The sequence below is a fragment of the Podarcis filfolensis genome, assembly GCF_964270895.1.
Source record: "Podarcis filfolensis genome assembly, chromosome: 1".
Lineage (NCBI taxonomy): Eukaryota > Metazoa > Chordata > Lepidosauria > Squamata > Lacertidae > Podarcis > Podarcis filfolensis.
In genome coordinates this window covers 44,224,575-44,247,391 of record NC_139604.1, presented here as the reverse complement: position 1 = coordinate 44,247,391, position 22,817 = coordinate 44,224,575, and the positions used below count along the sequence as shown (strand labels likewise).

Here is a 22,817-nt window from a genome sequence, read left to right as displayed (position 1 = left end):
CACACAAAGGAAAAGTCAATGATCTCCAATGAGTCTCTCATCATCTCCATCAGTAGCCCTTTGCACCACATCCCACATCATCTCTAAAGTTCTCCAAACCTTCGGAACTGGCTTTATTTTTGGGGTGGGGAAAGCAGAGGGTTACAGAGGACTGTATTTGTATGTTGCTGTACGCAGGGGCGAAACTAGGCTTTATTTCATCCAGGTCAAAGACCCAGTTTGGCACCCCTCTATGCACATTTGCATACATACACACACAGGCTGGGAGCCTCAATGGTGCCACTCTGGGGGCTTCACCCAAAGCAAAAAACCTGGCTAGCCCCCTGTAACTCTGGCTGTTCACACCAGAGAAGGGACAGGGATGTGTCTTCACCCAATGCGGATTACAGTACAGTGGTACCTCGGGTTACATACCCTTCAGGTTACAGACTGCCTACTCAGAACTATTACCTCAGGTTAAGAACTTTGCTTCAGGATGAGATCAGAAATTGTGCAGCGGCGGCGCGGCGGCAGCAGCAGGAAGCCCCATTAGCTAAAGTGTTGCTTCAGGTTAAGAACAGTTTTAGGTTAAGAACAGACCTCCAGAAGGAATTAAGTTCTTAACCCGAGGTACCACTGTACATGTTTGGTTTCCTGGTGCAGCCTGGCAACCTCGACGGTAAACTCCTATCCCATAAAGCTGTCATCTGTGCATGTGCAAGGGCTGTCCCAAATGTGAGCACCTCATCTTAACTACTATGTGAATTTGGCCTACGTTTTTTTAAAAAAGGGAGTTTATCTGAGGGAAAGTGCATCAAAGAGAAGCATTTCTACAGGATACCTATGGACTAGGACTAACCGGATGAGCACACCAGCAGTGGAAACACATTGGAGCTGGACTAAAGCGTAAAGCGCACACAGCCTCTGCCTTTGCTGCCTCGTTCCACGCATTTTTCAATCAAATTAGCAGGGATTCACTACTTGTTCTTTTTCCCGCGGGGCTCCTGCGTCAGTAATGGCCGAAATCCAGTATCCACACAAACACACCCCCCCCGAAAAAAAAAATTCCTGAATCTTTATGCTAAGCAATGCGCTGCACGTTGAAATGGTGTCCTAGTTCACGCAGCTGTTCCAAAGCTCTGGAGCCCTGCCTAAGAGGTGAGGGGCGCCGGCCGCACCTCGTTTAGCATGCCATCACCTTGACGCGTGTGATATTTTCTTATAAACCCCCCCCCCATTAATGAAATCCTCTTTTTCCAATGCAACTTTTAAATACATACTTTAAACATAGCATTATGCCAATAAATATGCAGTTCCAAAATAGGAAAGAGCATAACGAGGCTTTTGTACGTTCTGAGCGAGGAAGAGGGCTCCCCTAACAGCTGCGGGTGTTTGAGCGCGACAGGCGCCGCGATGGGGAAAGGCGGGAAACGCTGGGGTCTAGTCCACGCGCCTTTTGACTCCCGAGAGCAGCCCTTGGGGCGCGTGCAGGCGGGGCTCATTTGGGCAGGTTTCCCTCCCGAGCTGACGAGGCCTGCCTCGCGCCCGGGCCTGCCCACACTTCCACGTTCACGGCGCCCCGCCGTAGGAGTTTCCCGGATCCGGGAGGCACCTGTTGCGACCGCCGCCTCAGCTGCCTGCTTGCTTTCTCACGGCATCCGGGCGGGGCCGCTTGCAGCCTGCTCGTGAACTGGAGAAAACCTGCTGCTTCGTGCCCCTTGCGAGCGCCGCCCCGCCGTCGGTGAAAAACAGTATTATAGCGGCTGCCGGGCTCTTTCAGGGCGACTCCTGGCTAGCCTCCTAGGTTTGCCCCGGATCCTTTGGACTGCTGGAATTCAGCCTGAATTCGCGCAGCTTCGAGAGCACAAAGTCTCAGGCATCTCTAAGAATGTTCCCTGTCAGAAACCCGGGAGAGCAGCTGCCAGTCAGTGTAGACATTAGTGAGCTTCCTGAGGATCTCCCCACTGCCTCCTGAGGGTGCGCTCTTGCGCGCGCGCTCTCTTACACAGACACCTTGCAGCAAAGCGTTGCTTGAATTTATCCAGCCTGGGGGATCCGCTGGATACTTACCTTGTTTCTTCTCGGCCTCCAAGAGCGAAGGATGCAGCTCCCCCCTCCGCCCCCGCCGCCTTCCAGTCAGAACCTTTGCGATCAAGTCTTACTGGACAGCTGGGACGGACAAGCCACCCAGGTGCCACGTGGGCCGGACTGGGGGTGGCTGGGTGCAGGACAGGAAGGGATATTCCCACGTCAGGATGTTTGCTTTTCTTTTGGCCCTCCCACCTTTCGGGCTTTACAATAAGGGTTTTAAGTGAGTCGTTTGTTCTTGAGAATACGAGGGCGATAGCACACCCTCTCACCGGTGACATTATAGATCAGGATTTCTGCTGCGGCTGGATGTGTGCACATCTTGCTGGTTGCATCAGTTTTATTTGTGGGTGAAAAGGCTGCCCTCTAACTTTGGAATGAGGTTTTAGATATTTCAATAATCCTTTATATATAGGTCCGTGGGGACAGAAAGCAACCCAGCCAGGGGGTGTTTGGTATAAATAATAAAATTGTTGTTGTTACCAATTTTACTACAGTACTACTACTTTTAAAAGGGGACAAAAAACCTTACACCAGAAACAGGCTTTCGGTGGGATTTTTGGAGCTCTCAAATCACACACGCACAAATATAATACTGTACTAAATACACAAGGCACTTTGTGTTCCTATCCTTTTTCCACATTTATAGAAAAATAACATTGGAGCACAATTAATTACCCAGCTGGTTTTTAAACCACATACATCCTCTTAGCATTTACAATTCTTCTGTGGAAAAGAGAGGAAAAACTACTAAAATTAGCTCTGACCCCTGAAGCTTCCTCTTCAGAAGAGGCCTGTCACAGTCGTTTATATTTAGTAGTTTTCTTCTGTCTTAGCATAGCTTAATTTTTTTTTAAGTAGGAAGGGAAATCAAGCGACGCAAGTGTCATATGTTGAATGAGCAAGAGTGCATGACAACAGAGCCAGATGAACTGGTTTATCAAGGCTAAACCAAAGAAAATACACAAAATCAACAGGATTCTGGCAAGCAGTACTTTAAAAAAATGCTTCCTTTCATAATACATTGCATGTATTTTGGTGCACAAATACCAGAAATATGAGATGAATGCCTCCCAATAGGGTTAGCTGCTTCCTAACAGAACCATATTTTTGTCCAAGGTCTAACAAATATTTTGTATTGCTGATGGTAGAATCAGGAGAGCATTTTCCATATTATAGTGCAAGGAGTCGTGGAAGAGAGAACATTTTATAGGTCATTCTATGGTGCATTCTCATCTGGTAACTTCCTGAGCTCTATACATCTGAAGTCCCATTGAGTTCAGGCAAGCGGGTACCGTATATGCTTGGAGCCAAAGAGACCCAAGTTGCAGGAGGTCTCCAAGTGAAGTTTCGCCATAGACAGTGCTTTTTGCTCATAATGCACATGAAGTGCTTTGACTGTATATAAAAAGTATTTTTACATTTACATTTGTTCATTTTTTCTTTCTAGAAAGATTCATGAGTCTAGGTTGTAAAACCCCATTTGGGCAGTGTAGCTTGGATGTGTGGTGGTTTACTAATGGGTTACCATCATTCTGCAAACCAGCACTTCACTGAATAATAATTCTGGGGAACCTAACAAGTAGACAGCAAGTGTAATTTGTGGCTAGGAAATGCCGCAGCTGAACTATATAACAACATGCAATATTTTTAGGCCTCAAGTTGCCACAGCAACAGCCAAGCGGACTTGCCAAATCAGTGGGAACTTTCACAATAAGGTAACTGTTCCACAGGATCGTAGTCTTTGGCTGGTGAAAATGTAAGGCATGCAAAGACCGTCCATTTTATTCCTATGCTGTAAAAAAACATCAAAATTCAACATAAATTGTCAAAATGGAGGGAAAAATCTGAACTATGATCTTCAGCAGGGAAAGAACAATTTTAGTGTGTCATTAAAAGATGTGCTATAGCTCAAAGTGAAAATGTAGCCCACTCAGACACTTAAATGTTTCTTTAAGGCAGGCTTCCTCAAAGGCTCTCCAGATATTATGGCCTAAAACTCCCATGATCCCTAGCTAGCAGGACCAGTGGTCAGGCATGATGGGAATTGTAGTCTCAAAACATCTGGAGGGCCAAGTTTGAGGAATCCTGCTTTAAGGCTTTTTTCAAGGAGCTTTCAAAGCAGACTTTAATCCTAGTGGTATCTGTAATGGATTTGAATTGGTTTTATGTATGTTGGAGGGTTTAAGTTGTGTATGTGTGTATTGGTTTTTAATTGTATTTATATATGCAGATGTTTTAGCTGTTTTTAGTTTTATGTATGTTTCTACCACTTTGGGATGCCTCATGAGTAGTTATTCTTAATTGAATTTTTTTTATTATTCTATGAAAACTTCAATGTTTCTGATTAACCTTTAATAACACGCAACATTTATATGAATCTGATGTGTGTCAAATGTAGAATACTGCCTCTGTCACTACTGCTCATTTGCTAGCCCCTCTTAGCCAAATTCCCACCACTGGTAAAGGCTGCTGGGCCTTTTCTTTGCTCTTGTCACTGGTCACACACTTTGAGAGGGCAGATGAACAGGCAGTGACAGCAAGGAAAAGGAGCAGGAAACAGCAGGAAGCCAAGCCAAGCATGAGAAAGTACAGCCTGCACTAAAAGCGAATGGGCTTGAAGGAACACAGCCTAGTAACCTGGGCAAAAAGCAGGTAGCTCCTGTGCACATCATGAAGGCCCTGCACCTGATGCACCCTGGAGGCAGACCCTTCCAGTGGGAGCAATCCAGAAGCCTGTGATTTATGGAGGCAAGTCAGAGGGGAATTTATATGGTTCAGACCGACTTTATGTCCACTATATGCAATGGGTGTGATGGAGAGGATGACTTACTGCCAGCCAGCAGCCAGTGTGGATCAGCCCAGCTGGTTGAGCAGAATGTACCCTTTGATGAAGACTTTTATCATGGCCCTTAAATCAGCAGAGAAGGCCAAGGGCCATGTCAGAGTGGGCTAGGAACTAGTGTAAAGGTAAAGGGACCCCTGACTGTTAGGTCCAGTCGCGGACGACTCTGGGGTTGCGGCGCTCATCTCGCTTTATTGGTCGAGGGAGCCGGCATACAGCTTCCAGGTCATGTAGCCAGCATGACTAAGCCACTTCTGGCGAATCAGAGCAGCACACGGAAACGCCGTTTACCTTCCCGCCGGAGCGTTATCTATTTATCTACTTGCACCTGATGTGCTTTTGAACTGCTAGGTTGGCAGGAGCAGGAACCGAGCAACGGGAGCTCACCCCGTTGCAGGGATTGGAACCACCAACCTTCTGATCAGCAAGCCCTAGGCTCTGTGGTTTAGCACTAGTGTAGAGGCAAAATAAAAGAAAAAAAGGGATCCTCTGCAGATGTGTCATGCAAGATGCCAATGAAGCAAAACAGAAGGCCCTGGCAGGGAATCACTTCACTGAAAGACTAGTTATGTGCAGAAATTTCATGTGATCTTACTGGGAATGTTCCCAGTTGTCTTTTGTTAGCTGTGGGATCCATTTCATCCCAGCACACAGGGAACCACAGCTCATTGAGGAAATGGCGTGGGGTGAACACAAGCTTTGGCTGTGGTATGTAACATTCTAATCACACACTTCACATCTGAGTAGATGAACTGTCAGTGGTAAAGGATTTAGTGGGGAATTTGCTTTTTGCACTGCCAATGAGATTGTTGTTATGCTTGAAGAAGAGAACAGGGTAAATATTCAAACACAAACGGATTAATTTAGCCTGTGTTTTATTTATCCATTTGGGCAATGTATAATCCACTTGTCAGCCAAATGAATCCCAGAGTGGGAATGTGTGGTTTGATAGTGATTGTGGTGGCAGTGGTTGTTTTAGAACTTGATGATTTCCCAGCATCAGGGGTGGAGGAATAAATATTTTAGGCTTTTAACTTTTGTGTATTTATGGTGGCAGAGAAAAGAAGAATCCAATTAGCAGAATATGTGAATATGGCACACAGGCAAGAGTAGATCTGCATGACCTTATCCACACCAATGCAATTCTAATTGTCTAGAGCACTGGTCTTCAGCCTGGGGGTTGGGACTCAATTGTGGGTTGCAAAAGGAGCACTACCACCATGGAAGTATGTGGAGAAAGCTTAAGAAATGGGTGCCTAAGTGCATGCTTGGGTTAAATGTGGTTCCTGGGTCTGGAAAGGTTGAAGATACCTGGTCTATAGCATTGGCTAAGTAATAGCATACTGGAGACATTCAGTCTGGGATGGCAAAAGATACCATTGTTTTCACATGACAGCCATGTATCAGGGACTGGAGCAAAATATTGTTAGCATAAATGTGGTAATTTTTTCACCCTAGAGGGAAAAAGCTACATACCCCCATAGAGACTGAAATGGGCAGTGATACTTTGCTATCTGCATATTCTGACAAAGATGATCCAAAGGAGGAGGAATCCAAGATAGGTATACATATAATGCTTTGTAAGGAAACAGAAAACTTTTCAAACAATTCACTGCTTCAGAAAAATCTGGAAAAAAAGTAGTTTTAATATTAAGTTGCCTTTTACAAGTGACAATCACAATGGAATACTAATATTCTTCCTTGCAATCCCATAGACATCATCAGTCCACTGTCTTCCTAAAATAGGTAAGGTAATAAAAGGTCTGCCTCATCAATGAGATATGACAACAATCCAGGACCTATTTGCTTCATTTGCAGCTCTTGGGGCTAAATATGCCCTATAATGTCAGCAAGAATGGGAATACCATCAATATTCATTTGGCAATCAGACCTGCCCGCTCTACCTCATAAGGAGATGAAGCTCTTGGAAATACAGTAGTAGAAATGGTTATATCAAGCATTCTAGTTCACAGTGATGTCAAGTTTGGACCTGCCTTCAACACACAAGCCTTGACTGTAATTAAGATGGCATAGAACCAGGATTTACAGGTACCTGTTCATTACAGCAGTGAAATAAACATGGGCAGGGAGGGGAAACAGACAAACAGCTATACTAGATATGATTGAAGCTAATGGCATTTATAGGAAACATTGGGCATAGTATGCATTGTGAATTGAGTGTCCCACATACCAAATTAATTCTCAAGCTACAAGGTGCACAAAATCCATTTTACACATATTTTAAATAAGAGCAGATTTCTGAGAATATGCATTTGCACTTTGGACATTGTACCATTTGTACTTTTAAATTAAAATTCCCCTGCATTAGGTTATATACCAGTAATATAGGACCTGCAAATCTTGAAAAGGACACCAATTTTAAAAGCAGCAGGAATTACAAGGAGCCTAGAAGTTAGACCAGGATTGTGATTCCTGGCAGAGACAGTCCTAGTTAAGAAGATCAGGGTGGCCTAACATGTGGCCCAAGGGTGGCATGTGGCCCTTGAGGCCTTTTTTTTGGCAGCCCTCAGCAACATTTGTGCTGCCTTACCAAAGCTGGCTAAGCGAGGTGCTGGGCTTTGGAAAGGTGTGAGATCTCTGACAGAGTCCTAGAGTCTTCCTATCTCCTTACCAAAGCCGAGTTAGCACTTTCCCAGCTTTCAGAAGGAAATGGGAGGGCTCTAGGACCCTGCCAGAGCCTCGGGCCTCCTTCCCCAAGCCCGGAAAATGGCGTGGCTTTTGGAAAGCAGCATGCCAAGTGGAGTGAGGCATCAAAATTTGACTTCACTCCCAGCCCCAGCCCCCCCACCTGCACGACAAGGCAGTGTGTGGCCCACAGGTTCTGTGTCAAAGTACTCCAGCGTACCCTCCGGGTATAGATGGTGCTTGGATCAGCAGGCTAGAAAACAAACTTATTTAGGTATCTAGGTGTAAATGAAACCCTCTTGGAAATATCATATGGAGGCAGTGAAATTAAAGGCACAGGAAACCACAGGGACATTGATGAAATTCTCTAACAATAAGGGAAGGCAGGTTATTGCTACCAAATATCTTTAGGGTAGGTTCAAAGTGTTTACCCAGATGCTCTATGACATTGAAATCTGGAGCTCTGATTTGAACTCCATTAAAGTTTTGGAAACTGTGCAAAATACTTTTCTTCCAGAAGCCATATTCTCTATCCATCAGAAATATCAGCAGTTCTTCATTGTACATAATCCGGGTAGCCAACAATTAAGGCAAGAGTGGACTGTGCTCGCTCAGTTAAAGTATGCTAAAAGAATGCTACCATGCCTATTGAGTGTTTTCCTGATCTGTGCTATATGGAACCAGATGATAACCAACCACAATGCAGCTTGCCAATGTTTTACATTAACATTATTTTCCAGAACTGAGCTCTGCTTTGACTTTGAATATGTGTCAACCAATGGATTGGCTCTTTTGGATAGAATCCAGAGGATACCTGCAACTAATTAGAAACACTGCATTTCCCCCTTGGGTATCCACTCTTGAGAACAGAGCGTTTTAGAACTAGTTGTCTGATCAAACTTTCACCAGCTTCCTTAAGAAATGCCATTATTGAGCTGTTTCCAAGGGATGCCCACTGTAGTCTTGGATGGCTGCAACAAGGCCTCATATGCAGAAAGACTTTGAATTGGTAGTCAACCACATGTAGAAGACATCACTCATTATCTGTTAGCCTGCCCCCTTTATACAAACACCCAAGAGATCGCTTGCTGAAACCTTTGCTTTCACAAGCAAGCAGGTGCAGCCCTGCAAAAATGGTCGTTTCTTTTGAGACTACTTTCGTAACACAGAGAGTGGTCCTGGCTGCCTTGAAGTTGACAGCCATTCATTTCCACTCATTTCTACATGTATAGCTTGCTGAAATGACAGATTTAGTAAAGAAGTAAAAATGGTATATTGGTAGTGTGATACATAAGCACCATCCCAATCCATTCTGCCAATGCAAGCCCATTAGAGATGAAAATTTGGTAGTTTGCTCGCCTTCAGTTCTTCCTCCTTATCCAATGTAGAATTGGCCTTTTAAGTAATGAAACTGAGGTGTTAGCCGTAGACATTTTAATGCAAAATGAATATACCTTATAAAAAATGTAATGTGCATAAACAGTTCAAAACTAGAGATGCCCTTTGAATACCCAGAGACTAATCATTGGCTTATATCAAGAATGAAGCTGAATCTTCTGCTACATAAGAAATGTATGCATTCTTCAAATGTTGTAACTAAATTATCATGAAAAATCTCTTGTGAGCCTTAATTCATAATGCAGAGTTCTGTATTTTTATTTTCCAGCAGCCAGAGCACACTGAGATTTCAGCCATTGCTTATACATTTAACAAGTTTTTTTTAAAAAAACAAACCTGTCTTCATGTACATTTTTCAATAGTTAATATAAACTCCAAATAAATTAACCATAAAGAAAAAGGTCAAAAAGTAGCAAATTGCACTCTGTTTCTTAAACAGATAAATCCCATTATTATTTGGGCAGAACTCCCTTTCCAGTATTGCAAAGGTCTTTGGGTACATGAAATAACACCCCTGTGCAGTAATGGGCATTGTTGCATGAAAATTATATTGGCTTTTTGTGTTTTTCTGCATCTCCCATACCTGCTATTTGAAACTCTTTCCAATACTAAGATCTTAACTTTGATTCTGTGAGAAGGCAGTGGATCTTGTTGAGCTCCACCTACACAACTCAGTGCTTGTGCCACTGTAGCTGAAGCATGGCACTGCTTGGAAATACAAATCTGGCTCAAACGCACAGACCCCGTGAGCCCAGAACATTCAGATCTAAAGAAAAGGGGAGCAAAAGATTAATGGTCTGTGAAATCCTTTTCAGTCCCAAAAGACATAAGCCCCTGAACAATAGAAGGAACCATTCCATCCATTCCTATGACTTTCAGTTCACAAAATTGGTGAACCAAACTACTGGCCATATTACATGAACTGTGAGATCCAGGACTGAAGATGGCACTTTCTGGTCCAAAATACATAGAGGTATTGGCTGTGAGTACAGAAAGGTATGTGCATCTTCCCTAGACTAGAGTGCAAGTATCCACACAGCAATTTCTCAATGTATCTCACAAAATCCATTAAATGTTCTGATGTTATGTCCATACACAACTACCACACAAACACATTATCATCACAATATTCCTGATCCCTCAGGAATCCTGCATTACCTAATTTATTTCAAATACAAAATAATTACACAAATTCATACTTTCAAGTTTCATACAAAAGCATCTATATTACTTACTGTACACATTTTTAAATTAATGAAACTGGGAATTTAATTGCTTTTTTAAAAAAAAAAACCAACACTCACAGTAAAATGGACAGATCGCTTGTATTTTTTAAAGTAATACTGTATGACCACTGAAATCTCCTTTACTGGTATTATAGGGGATTTTATGAACTGAAAGGCAAAGAAGGCGTATGGATGCTGGGGGGAGGGGGGAATACCGTATCAGAAAATGAATTCCAGCAGCATTCTTCTATTCTTTCTCTGCCCCTAATATTTTTTTTAAAGTTGTGTATAAGTCCTGGATTTTCTACCAAACGTAAAATTTGTGGACTCATTTGCAAATCACACAATGTATCCTTAAAAAAAGAGCAGATCATCAGGTTTATTTGAATACCAAGGTCCTTTTCCTGACATTGTTAAAATAAAGATAAAACTTACAGAGACAGAATCCAGTATAATTAGTTTCCAACAATAAAATCTCCTTGAACACTGTTGCAAAATTCCTTCTACTGAAATGCTTCGCTACAATAATAAAAAGCATACATTACATATAAAAAGATACCAGTGTACTAAAAGTGACAGAAGTGAACTAGCAAATCCTTCAAAGCACATATTATATAAATGACTAGCATTTAAAAACATTTCTTCCTATAAAATGTAGGTCATATACATTTATAAATCGGCGATCTTTCCCCACCAAAGCAATGATAGTTTTCAAATAATTATGTTGCTCTGTACAGTCTGAAAGCATTGTTCAAACTTTTTGACTTGGTTTTGTTTTGCTTGAACTCCGGATAAAGCTCATCTCAGCAGCTGACAAATCCCTATGGCAAAATTATATCAAAATCAACCATGACTCAGTGTTCAACTGCAATGTGAATTATGAACAAGAACCACTTTTTGTATCACGTGAACCTGATTTATACCAAAACCATACTGGGATTTAAGGATTTAAAATTAAATTTCAAACTTGTTCAATTGGTGTGGAAACTGGAAGAGCAAATCCTTATCCTTCCTTCAAAAATAAGGACACTAACTCATCTTGCAGAAGCGCATCTGAGCCATTAGTTTCATCATGAATGTGTGCACAGGTGCAGATCTAAGGCCTGCTCTCCCTGAAACTCAGATTGTGCTATGTAAACAATGTTATATACTACAAACCAAAAAACAGTTGAATTTATTGATTAAAAACAATTAAGAATATCCATTAACTTAATCAAAGCTATTAACTCCCCAAACAGTTTTTGGAACTTTCCTTATGCTACTTGCAAAGTTAGCACTGTTAGGCATTATTGCTTACATACAGTACATCATATGCCTCCTGATATAAAGCAGTACTGTGATCTGTTTATATACAAGGTTCTTTTTTCCTTTTTTTAAAACAAGCTGTAAAAACATTACATACTTTACAGACAATACAAATTCCCACATTTGTACTCAAGTCTAACAAATGGAATGCATAACATTAATAAAACATCATAAAGGAAGACTGACAGTAAGTCCTTGATTGTCAAGACACATTTATATTTTATATATAAACTCTAACTGTGCAGAATCAAAGATTCAATCATAGGTACATCCTTATTTGATAACTCATATTTACAGAACAATATTGCATAAAAAAATAAAATAAACATTTACACTTTTTTTGTCTTTTACCTTTCCATTCACTGGGAAAAAGAAAGCAAGAAACTACTTTGAGAAAGGTTTGCTTGCTTCGGTTTGTGTTCGCTACCAGACTATCTCTCTCTTAAATTATTATTGAAACAATGATTTTATACAAGTATAGCAAAAGCAACTAGAAAATTTCCCTGAAACAAAGTTGTTTGGAAATAATGAAAGTTATTTTTTAAAAACATAATGGTTTTCATTCATTGCAATACTTTCACAGGACATGTTTTTTGTTTTGCAAAAGGAGTACTTAAATGTCCTACATATACCTAACAAACATGCACTTAACATAAAAGGAAAGCATCTCCAAATGTTACAAGGCTTCCGTTGAGCAGAATTTAAGAAAACATAAAAATAGTTTGTTTTATTATGAATAATAACTGGAAAACTTACATTTGAATTTTTACCAACCAAAATACCCAGATCACTAACACATTTCTGCCTTCTAAAGCTTTGAACTATATTCTAATAGCTACTCCCCTGCAACTTGCGAAAGAGTCCAATGTCAACCCAACAAAATTTTAGGTTGCAATTTTACAAATACAAAGCAAGTTAATACTGAAATACTCAAGCAGGCTGATCCTGGATCCATTTTAGATCCGTTTCAAATATTTACGAAATATGATACACACATCATAAAAATTAATCTAAAGAAACATGGAATATGCTGTATGTATCCAAGTGGAAATTTTTCAGGAAACAAGCCAGAAACTTGGAAATGAAATCAAACAGCTATACTAAAAATTCAGTAATTCACTAGTGACTTGAAAACCCATGTTTAAAATCACAAAATAAATAAGCAAACAAAAGCAGGCATATGACATTACAATGTATTTCATTCATTTTGACAACTGTGGTTTAGTTTGCAGTATTTGTACATAGGTTCTGCAATATGCTTGGTTAAAGTTATAGTCATACTTTCATAAGACCTTGACTACACGACTTTACACCACTGAAGAAAAACAAGGAGAAATTATATTGTGTAGGGATTAGCATCCTCATTAATAATATTAAAACGTTCAAGCTTTCACTGTACTTTCTCTGAACTGCTCCTTCTCTCAAAAACCTTGTCCACCTACAATAGCTGGGAGTCTGTAATAATTCTCTTAAACTAATTTCAGAAAAGGCATGAAGAGGCGATCCATATAAATGAAAAACAAATCCTTCTAAACTTTTCTTCAGAAATATAGTACACTGCAGTACATGATGCGGTTTCTCTTCTGATAAATGGATAGATCATCTTTGATCAATTGTTTACTCTGAATAACTAAGACAAAGAGAAGGAAAAGGAGCTACTTCAGCTTTAAGCCCAAAAGTCAGTTCCTTCATTAACTTGCTTTATATTCAAAGTAAAAGGAACAGGAAATTAGTGTTAAAAGGGACACTCAGGCCCAGCAGTCACCCAAAAGACGAGCCATTAAAAATTGAGAAAATTAAGCAGCACGTTTGCACTGAAGTCTAGTTTCAAAGAGTTTAAGTTAACTGAATCCAAACATAACATTGAGCTTAACAGGACTGTAGAACCATAGCAGAGATTTCCTAAATACACTTTAAAAAGCATTATTAAGAAAGTATTTCTATTAACACTGTCTCCTAGCATGTATATAATAGGTTTGTATTATAACTGACGAGGCTTGAGATATATCTGTGTCATTTTTTCTTCTGCTAAAAAGCAACTTAGGAACAGGGTTTTTACATGATTCCCGTGGGCACCCTCAAGAGCCACAGGTGGAGGTTCGGCTCATTATATTCCATCGCTTGCCAATGCTTCTCCTCAGCTACAGCCTCTCATGTTCCCAGTAAGTCCCTCTAAAAATGCTGGAATGCTATAAAACAGCACTTCCTCAATACAGTGCAAAGAGCAGCCAACAGAAGGGTAAATATGGAACTGCTTGGCCATGCACATTTGGATCCTAGCCATAGTTCCTTCCATTCCTCTCTGCTCACTTTTTCATAATGGACACTTTCAGAGAAGCATCCCCTTGTCTTCTCACTGTAGGGATTATATTCAACTTGCACCCCTCCACTCACAGATGGTTCTTTGATGAAGTCGGTGCTTCAATGAATGAAGAAAGGGAAGGTCGTTTCACTTATTTCATCTGAGTCCCCTCTGCCCCCCACTAATCTCCTCCAGAGGGTTGGGATCCCTTTGGAACAGCGTGGGAGAAGGACACGAGGGTTGCGAGAGAAAGGGGAGTTTGCAAAAAATTGCCTTCCTCGCCCTTCCATTCATGGAAAGCTCTCCTGGAACAAAGAAACTCCCATGAGTGGGACACAAGATACAACCCATAGCTTTTACACCCTGGCCTTATTGTCTTGCCATATCTACATACACACACAGACTCTTAGCCATTCTCTCTAGATACTAAATGTGTACAACTCTCACTTGCCAGTCCTGTTTACTTCTCTGAATCACAACTGAATGTTAATTGTACAAATAGTGGTGCACTCAAACACTGGGCCACAAATGCTTAATTAAATTAAAATATGTTATGTACTAGCTGTGCTGGTGTGGGTCAGGAGACAAACTAAAAAGACCTAAAAAGTTCCATTATTTAGAAGTTTTCATGTGTGCTTATTTTGACTCAGTACCACGGTTGCATTTACTTACTGTGCTATGAAATAAATCCTTGGACAACTTATGTGGAGTAATGGGATATAACAACACCGTCCTGTAAAATTAACCTGTTTGTGACCTATAGGAATAAACAAGGCATTTCATAACATATGCGTCTTGGCTTCTGCAGTAGCTGCCTATGACTTTCACGTAGATTCTAAAATGGGTCTGAAATTGCACAGGTGAAACAAAGGAGAACTGTGGCAATAAAAATTAGGAGTACCGTTTTAATTAAAACAAGGTTTTTCTCTGGGAATTGAAATTTTGCTTTCCTTAAATTTTTTGAATGAAGGAGGTATTGTTAGGGCTATCTTTGAGAGGTGGTGAGCAGGCCTGAAGCTGTAAAATAATACATGCACCCATCTCCCCTGCCTAAATGTTGAGTATGTTTTTTTTGGGGGGGGGATGTATCTGCGTTCCTGTCGCTCAGCCTTTAGGTAAAACACTGCCCGCAAGATTACCTTAAAGCAGCCCATTAGTGAATGTACAATATAATGAAAATAAAAGCTTCAGTTTTAAAAATGATTATTATCCTGACATTTATGTTAAGTCGAAGCACAGCGCGTTAAAACTGTATACAGAACTAATCATTGCACCACACAGTGTAACTCAAGACAGTCTACTATTAAAACAACCACAGGGGATAGGGATAAAGTTTGCAGTTAATTTATTTGTGAAATGCAGCAAAAGTTTGACCATTTATCTTTTGGTCACTGTTCTCAGTCACCAGCTCTAGTTAGTAAAACTGCAATGAAACTGTTCATTAAGATAACTCTTCTGTTGTTATGTAAGGTGATAATGATGCAGCCACATCAAACCTAAAGGTCTAAAATAGTTTTATTTTTGAGAAAGAAAGAAAAATGGAAAAGAATCTAAGTGCTCTAACGTTAATTATTGCAGATTTGTAGGCTGAAGTACAATTTAAACTCTTAAAACCTGGAGTTCACCATTCATATAAACATTATGGAAATGGGAATGTCATCTACAAAGCATTTTAGTTCAATCCTAACCATCTTGATACCTGTCATTTGGAGATAAAAACATAAAGAGTCATGTTTACCTTCAAAGGTACAAAGAAATATGCAATACTTCAGGAATGAAGTAAATGCATTAATAGTAAGTATTTTCCTTTTAAAGTACTTTTAATTGAATCAAACATTTAAATAGGGGAGTGCATCTAGAAAACATAATTACTTTCTCTAAGTGTTGTAAAAGGAAATTCAAAGAAACCAAGAAGGAATATTATGTGTATTACTTTTTAAGAGTTGATAAAATGGATTTCCCCCCAGAATGCACTATAGTTGTCTAGCCATCATCTCCTGACATTAAAACTTTTAAGTTCATATTATCTGTACAGTCTATATTCATGTTCCCTGCTGAAGTGCAATGGCTTGACTAACTGACCAGGAAATTCCAAAATGAATAATCTCATAATTATCATTCTCCCCAAAATAATCAATGTTACCAAACTAAGAAATTATTACAGGAGAGACATCTTATCTGGGTTTTTTGGTTTCTTTTGTCTTGTATAAAATCTCAGCATAGCAAGCTCCTGATCTCCAGCAAGCAAATAACCATCTGCCTTTTCAGTGGACACCCACATATAAGGCAATTCAAAAAGAATGGTGACTAACCACACACACAAAAAGCAGTTGCCAATACTCTGTACCGGCTTACTTTTCTGTTGTAACCCAAGGCCTTAAATTTGTATAGGACTGACTCCATCTTATACAGAAGATGCTCGCTCTTGACAGACCCATGCTAAAGTGCCCGTGTTATTTCTACAGATTTTCTTAGCCAAATGTCTGGCCTGTTGTGGCATCAGGTGAAGAGTTCATCCCAGCTCGAGCATCATTTACATTCACCAAAGGGAATTCTGGGAATTCGGCGCTTGTCCCTGGTCCCCGCAGGTTCACCTGCCCATTAGCAGTGTTAAACTGAGATGATATTCCAGCTCTTGTTCCATGGTACTGAGCCCTGAACGGTTGCTCAAAGGAACTTATTTGATATGCTTGGTGGACAGGCTGTGCTTCTGCCTTCTTCTGAGAAGTAACTTGATCCAGAAAGTCCTGGGTAGAGGATGAGGAAGAATGATTTGGCTCGTCACCTGAAAAGGGAAAAGAGTGCTGGGAATCGCCAACGATAAGTCCAAAGTGAGACTTGTCTGGAGTTGTTCTTAATGGAGAGTTCATTCCTGATCGAAAACTGTTGACCGGTATAGATGCATAGACCTGCTTGTCTATAGAAGAGAACGCTGGTTGCCCTGCAAGAGTCTGGTTGTCACTCACAAAATTAAGGCTTGGGTTGTTCAAATAGGCATCATTTTGGCTAGTTCTATCCAAAGCTTGCTGAAGAAACTTGGAATATTCCTGTAACATACTGGCTTTATCGGATGAGGAACCTTGAGAGCTTGTTGCAACATTCTCAGTTTGTGTGACTTCTGACACCTCGGAAGAATTGATTGATATACTAGAGGTCACTTCCGTATCAGCCACATTAAAAGCTATTTCATGCTGGCCATTAGCTTTATGGGAATAATGGTCTAAGAGAGTCTGAAGTACCTCATCTGGAATGACATTTTTGTCATGGTTGCCTTTAATCTCCACATTCAGCCCCGATGTATCCAGTATTGAGGCTGTGCTACCTTCATCTATGACACTGGCCACAGCAGCCTGTGTGACTGAAGGCTGAGAGGCAATGGTGCCTACATTCAAGGCATATTCTCTGCTATTACTATTAGCTGCTTGGAGATACCGCCTCTTCTTTAAAAACTGCATTGCATCATCATAGTTTGTGCTGCTGTGTACAGGTTTACTGGGGCCTTCCTGCAAAGTATCAACTTGGTCAATGTCAGCATTGCCTTCAGAGTCCAACAGGCCTTGTTTATCCACAAGATCAAAGGGATACTTAGAAACCTTGCTGTCTTCGTAAGACGCTAAAGATGAAATGGTCTGACTTTGCTCTAGTGGCTGTTTTAGGCTCCTCTTACTGTTAACTTTTTTGAGCACCAGTTTAGGTGGGTGTATTTCTCCAGAATTTGCTTCCTGTAGGTGCCCTCCACTGACGGAAGAATGTGGTAACTCCACTGCATATTCAGCCACCATATACTCATCCTTGATCTTAGCGCTGCCAGCATACAAAGGCAAAAAATCATTCTTATCTTTCTTATGCTCAGATTTATCTGCCCCGCTTTCTTTATCTAGCCCAGAAGACTTCAATTTCTCCGTTTTTTGCCTTTTCTTCTTTGGCAAAGAGCTGTCCTTCAAAGGCATTGGGAAGCCTTGATCGTCATCAGGAGTCAAAAGGCCAATTTTGGTGGCACTTCTGTTGGGTTTCTTGTCACGGTTTTCATGGCACATACGTTTGTGTTTCAACACCCGGTCAGTCCTTGAGAAGAACTGCAGAGGATATTTTTGGTTAGAGAAAAGCCATGCAGCCTTTTGGTCAATTCACATTTTTTCACATGATAAAGTCCTTCTAAGTCAGGGTGGGGGACATTTTTCAGCCTGAGGGTCCTATTCTCTCATGGAGAATGCTCTGGGGTGGCATGGGAAAGGCCAGAGACAAACAAGGGGGAACATCAATGGATGTGATTCTTAGCTTTCTATAGTAGGCCACATTCCAGCCACACAAAAACTGGAAGTTTCCACACCTACCCACCCCACCATCCACGCAAGCAAGAGGCAATATCATAGTTCAGGGGCAAATTTCAGTCAGGCAAAAGCTCAAATATGGCTGATGTGGGGAGATGGTTGGTGAAGTAAGAGTCCTGAGGGAGAACTAGAGAGGGCTGAAGGGGACAAATCTGGACCCAGAGCCTGAGGTTCCCCAACCCTGTCATAAGTGATTTTGGGAATTAAAAAATGGTCACATGTCACAAAGTGAGAACGTTACCATGTCAGAAGATGTGAGAGTCAATATTAATATTCAAACAAACCCAACCCTTTGTTCTCGATCTATAGGAGCCTACTGCAGCACATAAGGGCCCCTCCTGCCACTTCACATACCTGCAACTGTGGGAAAGGTAAGACAAAAGGACAGAAACCTAAATGACCCCTCCAATTAGCATTAATTTGTTTCAAAGTATCTGTCCTTATTAATTCTGCATATTTTAGATAACTAAAAACTTAAGTTTCTCAATGGGTAAATGTTCTTTTCATACTGGAGAGCCATAATTTCTTTCATATATATCTATAAAATCAAGTTTTTTAAAAATTGCTTTTAATTAAATCCACAATGAAACGTGTGGTATTTAGAAGACAAGCCAAAGTGCCCTCTTACCTCAAAGTTTTGAAACTTGGAATCACAATTGTCACGATATTGTAAAAACAGATTCCCTTAAACACCCTTCTTTCTCCTTCTCAAATTACCTGCAAGCAGTATTCACACTGATAAGGCTTCTCTCCACTGTGAGTTCTCTTGTGCCTTTCCATGTGATATTTCTGTATAAATCTCATGCCACATTCATCACATCGAAATGGTTTCTCACCTAAGAATAAAAATGAAAAGAGGAAGTACTGTTTAAGAAAAAAAGGAGAAGACAGATAGTCTCATACCTCTCCCCACCATGCTATTATTTAGGTTTACTTAACAAAAAACTTACAAAGTATTGCTTTGATCAGCTGGATGTAAACAAAATATAGGTCTGACCACACACCAATATTTTTTCATATGGCTCATCACTCCAAACATGTTAAAAGAGTCACACAAATATTGAGTAGAGGTGGAAGAGAATCAAATAAAAAATAAACTAGCCCATCAAAAAAGAATGTCCCAACATTCATAACAATCAGAGCTAGAGGAAAACAAATAAAACAATAAATTTCCATTTTCATTCCAGTATTTTATTCATTATTATTTATTGTATTTTTATCTCACCGTTTCCCCAAGGAGCTGATGTACATGGTTCTCTCACTCCTCATTTAATCAACAATCCTGCGAAGAAGGTTAATCTGAGAGGCAGTGAGGGGCCCAAGGTCACCCAGTGAGCTTTATGATCAAGTGGGGATTTGATCCTTGGTCACCCAGGTTCTAGTCTAACACTGTAACACACTAGCCCCAATAAGTTGCCAGTATGTACTAGTAAAGTGAAAAAGACTGCATGTAAAAGCTCCTCGTATTGACAAAAAGGTTGTGTTTATGAAGAGAATTAATTTTCTATGCCCTTGTGATTAACTTGTCTCATTTTTTTCAGACCAGCCACAAGCATGTTCACATAAAGTGCTATTAATATCACATTTTTTAGCATCCTTATAACAAGATAAAATAACTAAAACTGGAAGAGCTAGTTGCTGACTTATAGCAATAAATATCCTGATCCTTTATTTAGTTAGCTGAAGGTGTATAACAGAATCATAGAATGGTAGAGTTGGAAGGGACCACAAGGGTCATGTAGTCAAAGCCCCTGTGATGCAGGAATCTTTTGCCCAACGTGGTCTCAAACCCACGACCCTGAGATTAAGCATCTTATGCTCTACTGAATGAGGTATCTGCTGGTTTCTTAGCCCTCCCCAGGGATAAAAGTATCATCTGGCTAGTGCACTGACAGATTTACACACAGTATACCATGGATCTCCCTGAACCTGCTTTCTACTCCTGGGGGAAAAGCAAATAGGAATCTTATGCACAGGTGAACCAGGTAAAAAGTTCGTACTGTGTAAAGAAAGAATGGTCAAAGAATAAAAGACGCAACAGAGGTGAAGCAACTCTAAAAAGATACAGCATATGCCAAAAGGTAGACCTCATGTATTACTTTGTATTTGATTACTTTGTATTGCATTGCTTCGTATTCAAGGCAGCGATGAACTAGAGACAATTAAGGCTCCTCGTTTTTACAAGGACTAAAAAAAGACTGAAAAGCTAAAAATAGCTAATTAAAATTCAGAGTTGAATCATTCTGACAAAATATTTATTTATAAAAGCAATGAATTTTTATAAAGACTCAGACTATTTGTTATTTAATATCATAGATGGTTCCATAATTTTGTTTCAAAGACAAGTAGCGCTTAATATTTGTTTTCCATGTTAATAAATAAAACAATATCATTTTTTATAATTTCCTTTCCCTTTATCTATTTTTTTTCCTTTTACACAAAACTGCTGTATTATCTTAGCTCATTGTATTAGTTTAATCCACTACACAGTTATGTTAAGATTCTTTGTATTGAAGCCAATTTATCTCATTGACTTAATGACTAAGCTGACTTAAATCCAAGCATTTCAGTTCCCCAGGGGATACAATTTTCTGTTGGAAAGTAAAAAAATAATGTTGTATCTTGTCCACCCTAGCCTCTGACTCAGTCTGAAGCAAAACTTTGAAGTCTTTGCCCTGTCTTTCTTATCTCCTAACCAAACTCATAGGCTCAGTTCAGACTAAAAATTAAACCATGGTTTGTTTAGCTTAACTCTGGTTTGTCTGTGCATGGTTTCTTTAAGGTCAAGAAACTAGGATTGGTAATGTGGGTTTTTTGTAATAGCTGAACTCAGTATTTTGGTTTCCCGTGTAACTCCATTCTTGCTGCCTGACTACAGAGTCAAGAGGGAAGAATTGCTCAAAAAAGAAATAGCTCACATAGCTAAGAGACTCTTGCCACCACTTTAACAGACCTCTGTTTGGCTACAGGCTCCTTTGCTTGCCTACTAACCAAACAAGCTAGCCATCACAGCTCGGCTGCCTAACTGCAACAGCCCTGCAAGGGTGGCAGGTACACCAGTGCCACAGGTACCACACCCCAACAATCTGAATGAAATGTATGCAGAGCAGATAACCAAGCCAGTCTCCAGTCAATTCACATACATTCAGTGCATGCCTGTGGAACTAAGTATACAGAAGGCATTCTAGAAATATTATCCAATTTTTAAAGTGAAGTATGCAAAATTATTCTCAGAAAATGGCATATAGTGAAATATTTTCCAAAAACAGCTTTCTTTGCACAAACTTTTCCATGGCTAAAACTGCATTGCTTCATAAAATTAGTAATATAATGAATAGATGTAATACCAGTCAAACTGGCAAGTTTATATTCTACTAATAATTGTGCAGTATAGTAAAGAAAGGTTTTGTAGATTATATATTAAAACAGTAATATTACTTTCAATATCTGATTTATTTCATTCCTGCCCATTTATTTTTTGCATTGTTTCTTAATGTATTATGGGTTGTACTTAAATAAGCCATGTTGTTTGTATATGGATTTCCACTTGTGCAACAGAACCTCTCCTCCCACTCCTTCTCCTGTGCCCCCCCTTATTTGTTTTGGGGTTCAATAAGCGCAAAATACACAGACGTCAATTGTGAAACAGGGTTATATTTTAAAAAAAAAAATATTTATTAGTCACTTTTTCAAAAATGAACTCAACCTGACTTACAAAAATTAAAAACAGATATAAAAACCAAGAGTAAAAACAACCTAAAATTCAAGAAAATGCATTTCTTTCTCTATGCAGAACATACCCAACAGCACATCATTTAAATAACTGAATGCAACAATACTGAAAGGCAGCAGCAGCAAGACGCCCGGGTGTACAGAAAAACACATGGCTTGAAAGAAACAGAAGTATAGGCAAAAGTGCAAATCCAAATACTAGTAAGGCTAGTTTGATGATAAGCACGGATACAAACATTCCAAGACAACCGGGGTATTTGTGCAATTTTCTGTCATGTTTTGTTTTCTCAAGGTTTACATGCATACACATAAAGTACTAGACATCAGCACCAGCAGTTTGAACAGATATGAAACCTTTCACCAAGCAACACTCAGCATATTTGCAAGCTCCACTTTTCTGAAATATAGACTGAAAATTGGCATCTAGTCCAAAAAAGACTATATTTCTAAATATTTGCAGAGATAATGAAAGGCCATGCACCAAAATGCCAAAAACCCAGTAAAGCCAAGTCTTTTTACAGAATGTGGTTTTCCAGAAGTAAAATTTTAAAACAAACCAATATAAACTTAACTATCCTGCTTTAACTTTGGGTCTCATTTTTTCTATTTGTCTTTTGCTAAAGCGCTTACTCTTGTATAATTTTCTGTATGCTTTTTTTTTTAACAGGTTTCAGATACCTATGGGGTCAGGCATTTTGGCCATAATTGTGTTCGAAGTATTCCTATTTACCACTTACCCAATAAAAATATTTTTTCTCTCAAGGTTTGCTCACATCAGCTGTCAGTAACTTCTTGGGGGCAAGGGAGGAAAAAGGCAAGGCTAAAGCAAACACCTAAATTCTTTTCTAGAGTTTCTTAAACGGCACGTTAAAACAGAAGCTGCATAATCACCCAATACTTGGCCATGTTTTGGAAACAGTTCTTTAAACACACCAGTAAAAAGAAACTCAAGGCACTATACTCAC

The 22,817-nt window shown here is 39.9% G+C and overlaps 2 protein-coding genes and 1 long non-coding RNA gene across 11 annotated transcripts in view; 1 reads left to right on the top strand and 2 right to left on the bottom strand.

The window, feature by feature from the left end:
- SLC12A8 (solute carrier family 12 member 8) overlaps positions 1 to 4,500 on the bottom strand; it is a 65,619-nt gene extending 61,119 nt beyond the window's left edge. The window contains exons 1-2 of one of the 6 annotated variants that reach the window (XM_083584984.1): positions 3,656 to 4,497; positions 2,050 to 3,620 (exon numbers count right to left, since the gene is read on the bottom strand). The gene's annotated coding sequence lies outside the window, so the exon portion shown is untranslated. Of the gene's footprint in view, positions 1 to 838 lie in introns of all 6 variants that reach the window. The other 5 variants (XR_014541403.1, XM_083584988.1, XM_083584986.1 and 2 more) reach the window with 5 other exon arrangements.
- Positions 4,501 to 6,395: 1,895 nt separating this feature from the next.
- On the top strand, positions 6,396 to 22,809 carry LOC310749388. The gene is made up of 3 exons (XR_014541597.1): positions 6,396 to 6,961; positions 18,430 to 18,491; positions 21,914 to 22,809. It is a non-coding gene; the product is annotated as an uncharacterized lncRNA (long non-coding RNA).
- The window catches only part of ZNF148 (zinc finger protein 148), a 38,808-nt gene continuing 26,524 nt past the window's right edge, over positions 10,534 to 22,817 (bottom strand). For all 4 annotated transcript variants that reach the window (XM_083584908.1, XM_083584910.1, XM_083584909.1 and 1 more), the window contains 2 exons: positions 18,838 to 18,956; positions 10,534 to 17,865 (listed from right to left, as the gene is read on the bottom strand). In XM_083584908.1, coding sequence (XP_083441034.1) covers positions 16,261 to 17,865; positions 18,838 to 18,956 — 1,724 coding nt within the window. In that variant the 3' untranslated portion in view covers positions 10,534 to 16,260. The remainder of the gene's footprint in view (positions 17,866 to 18,837; positions 18,957 to 22,817) is intronic.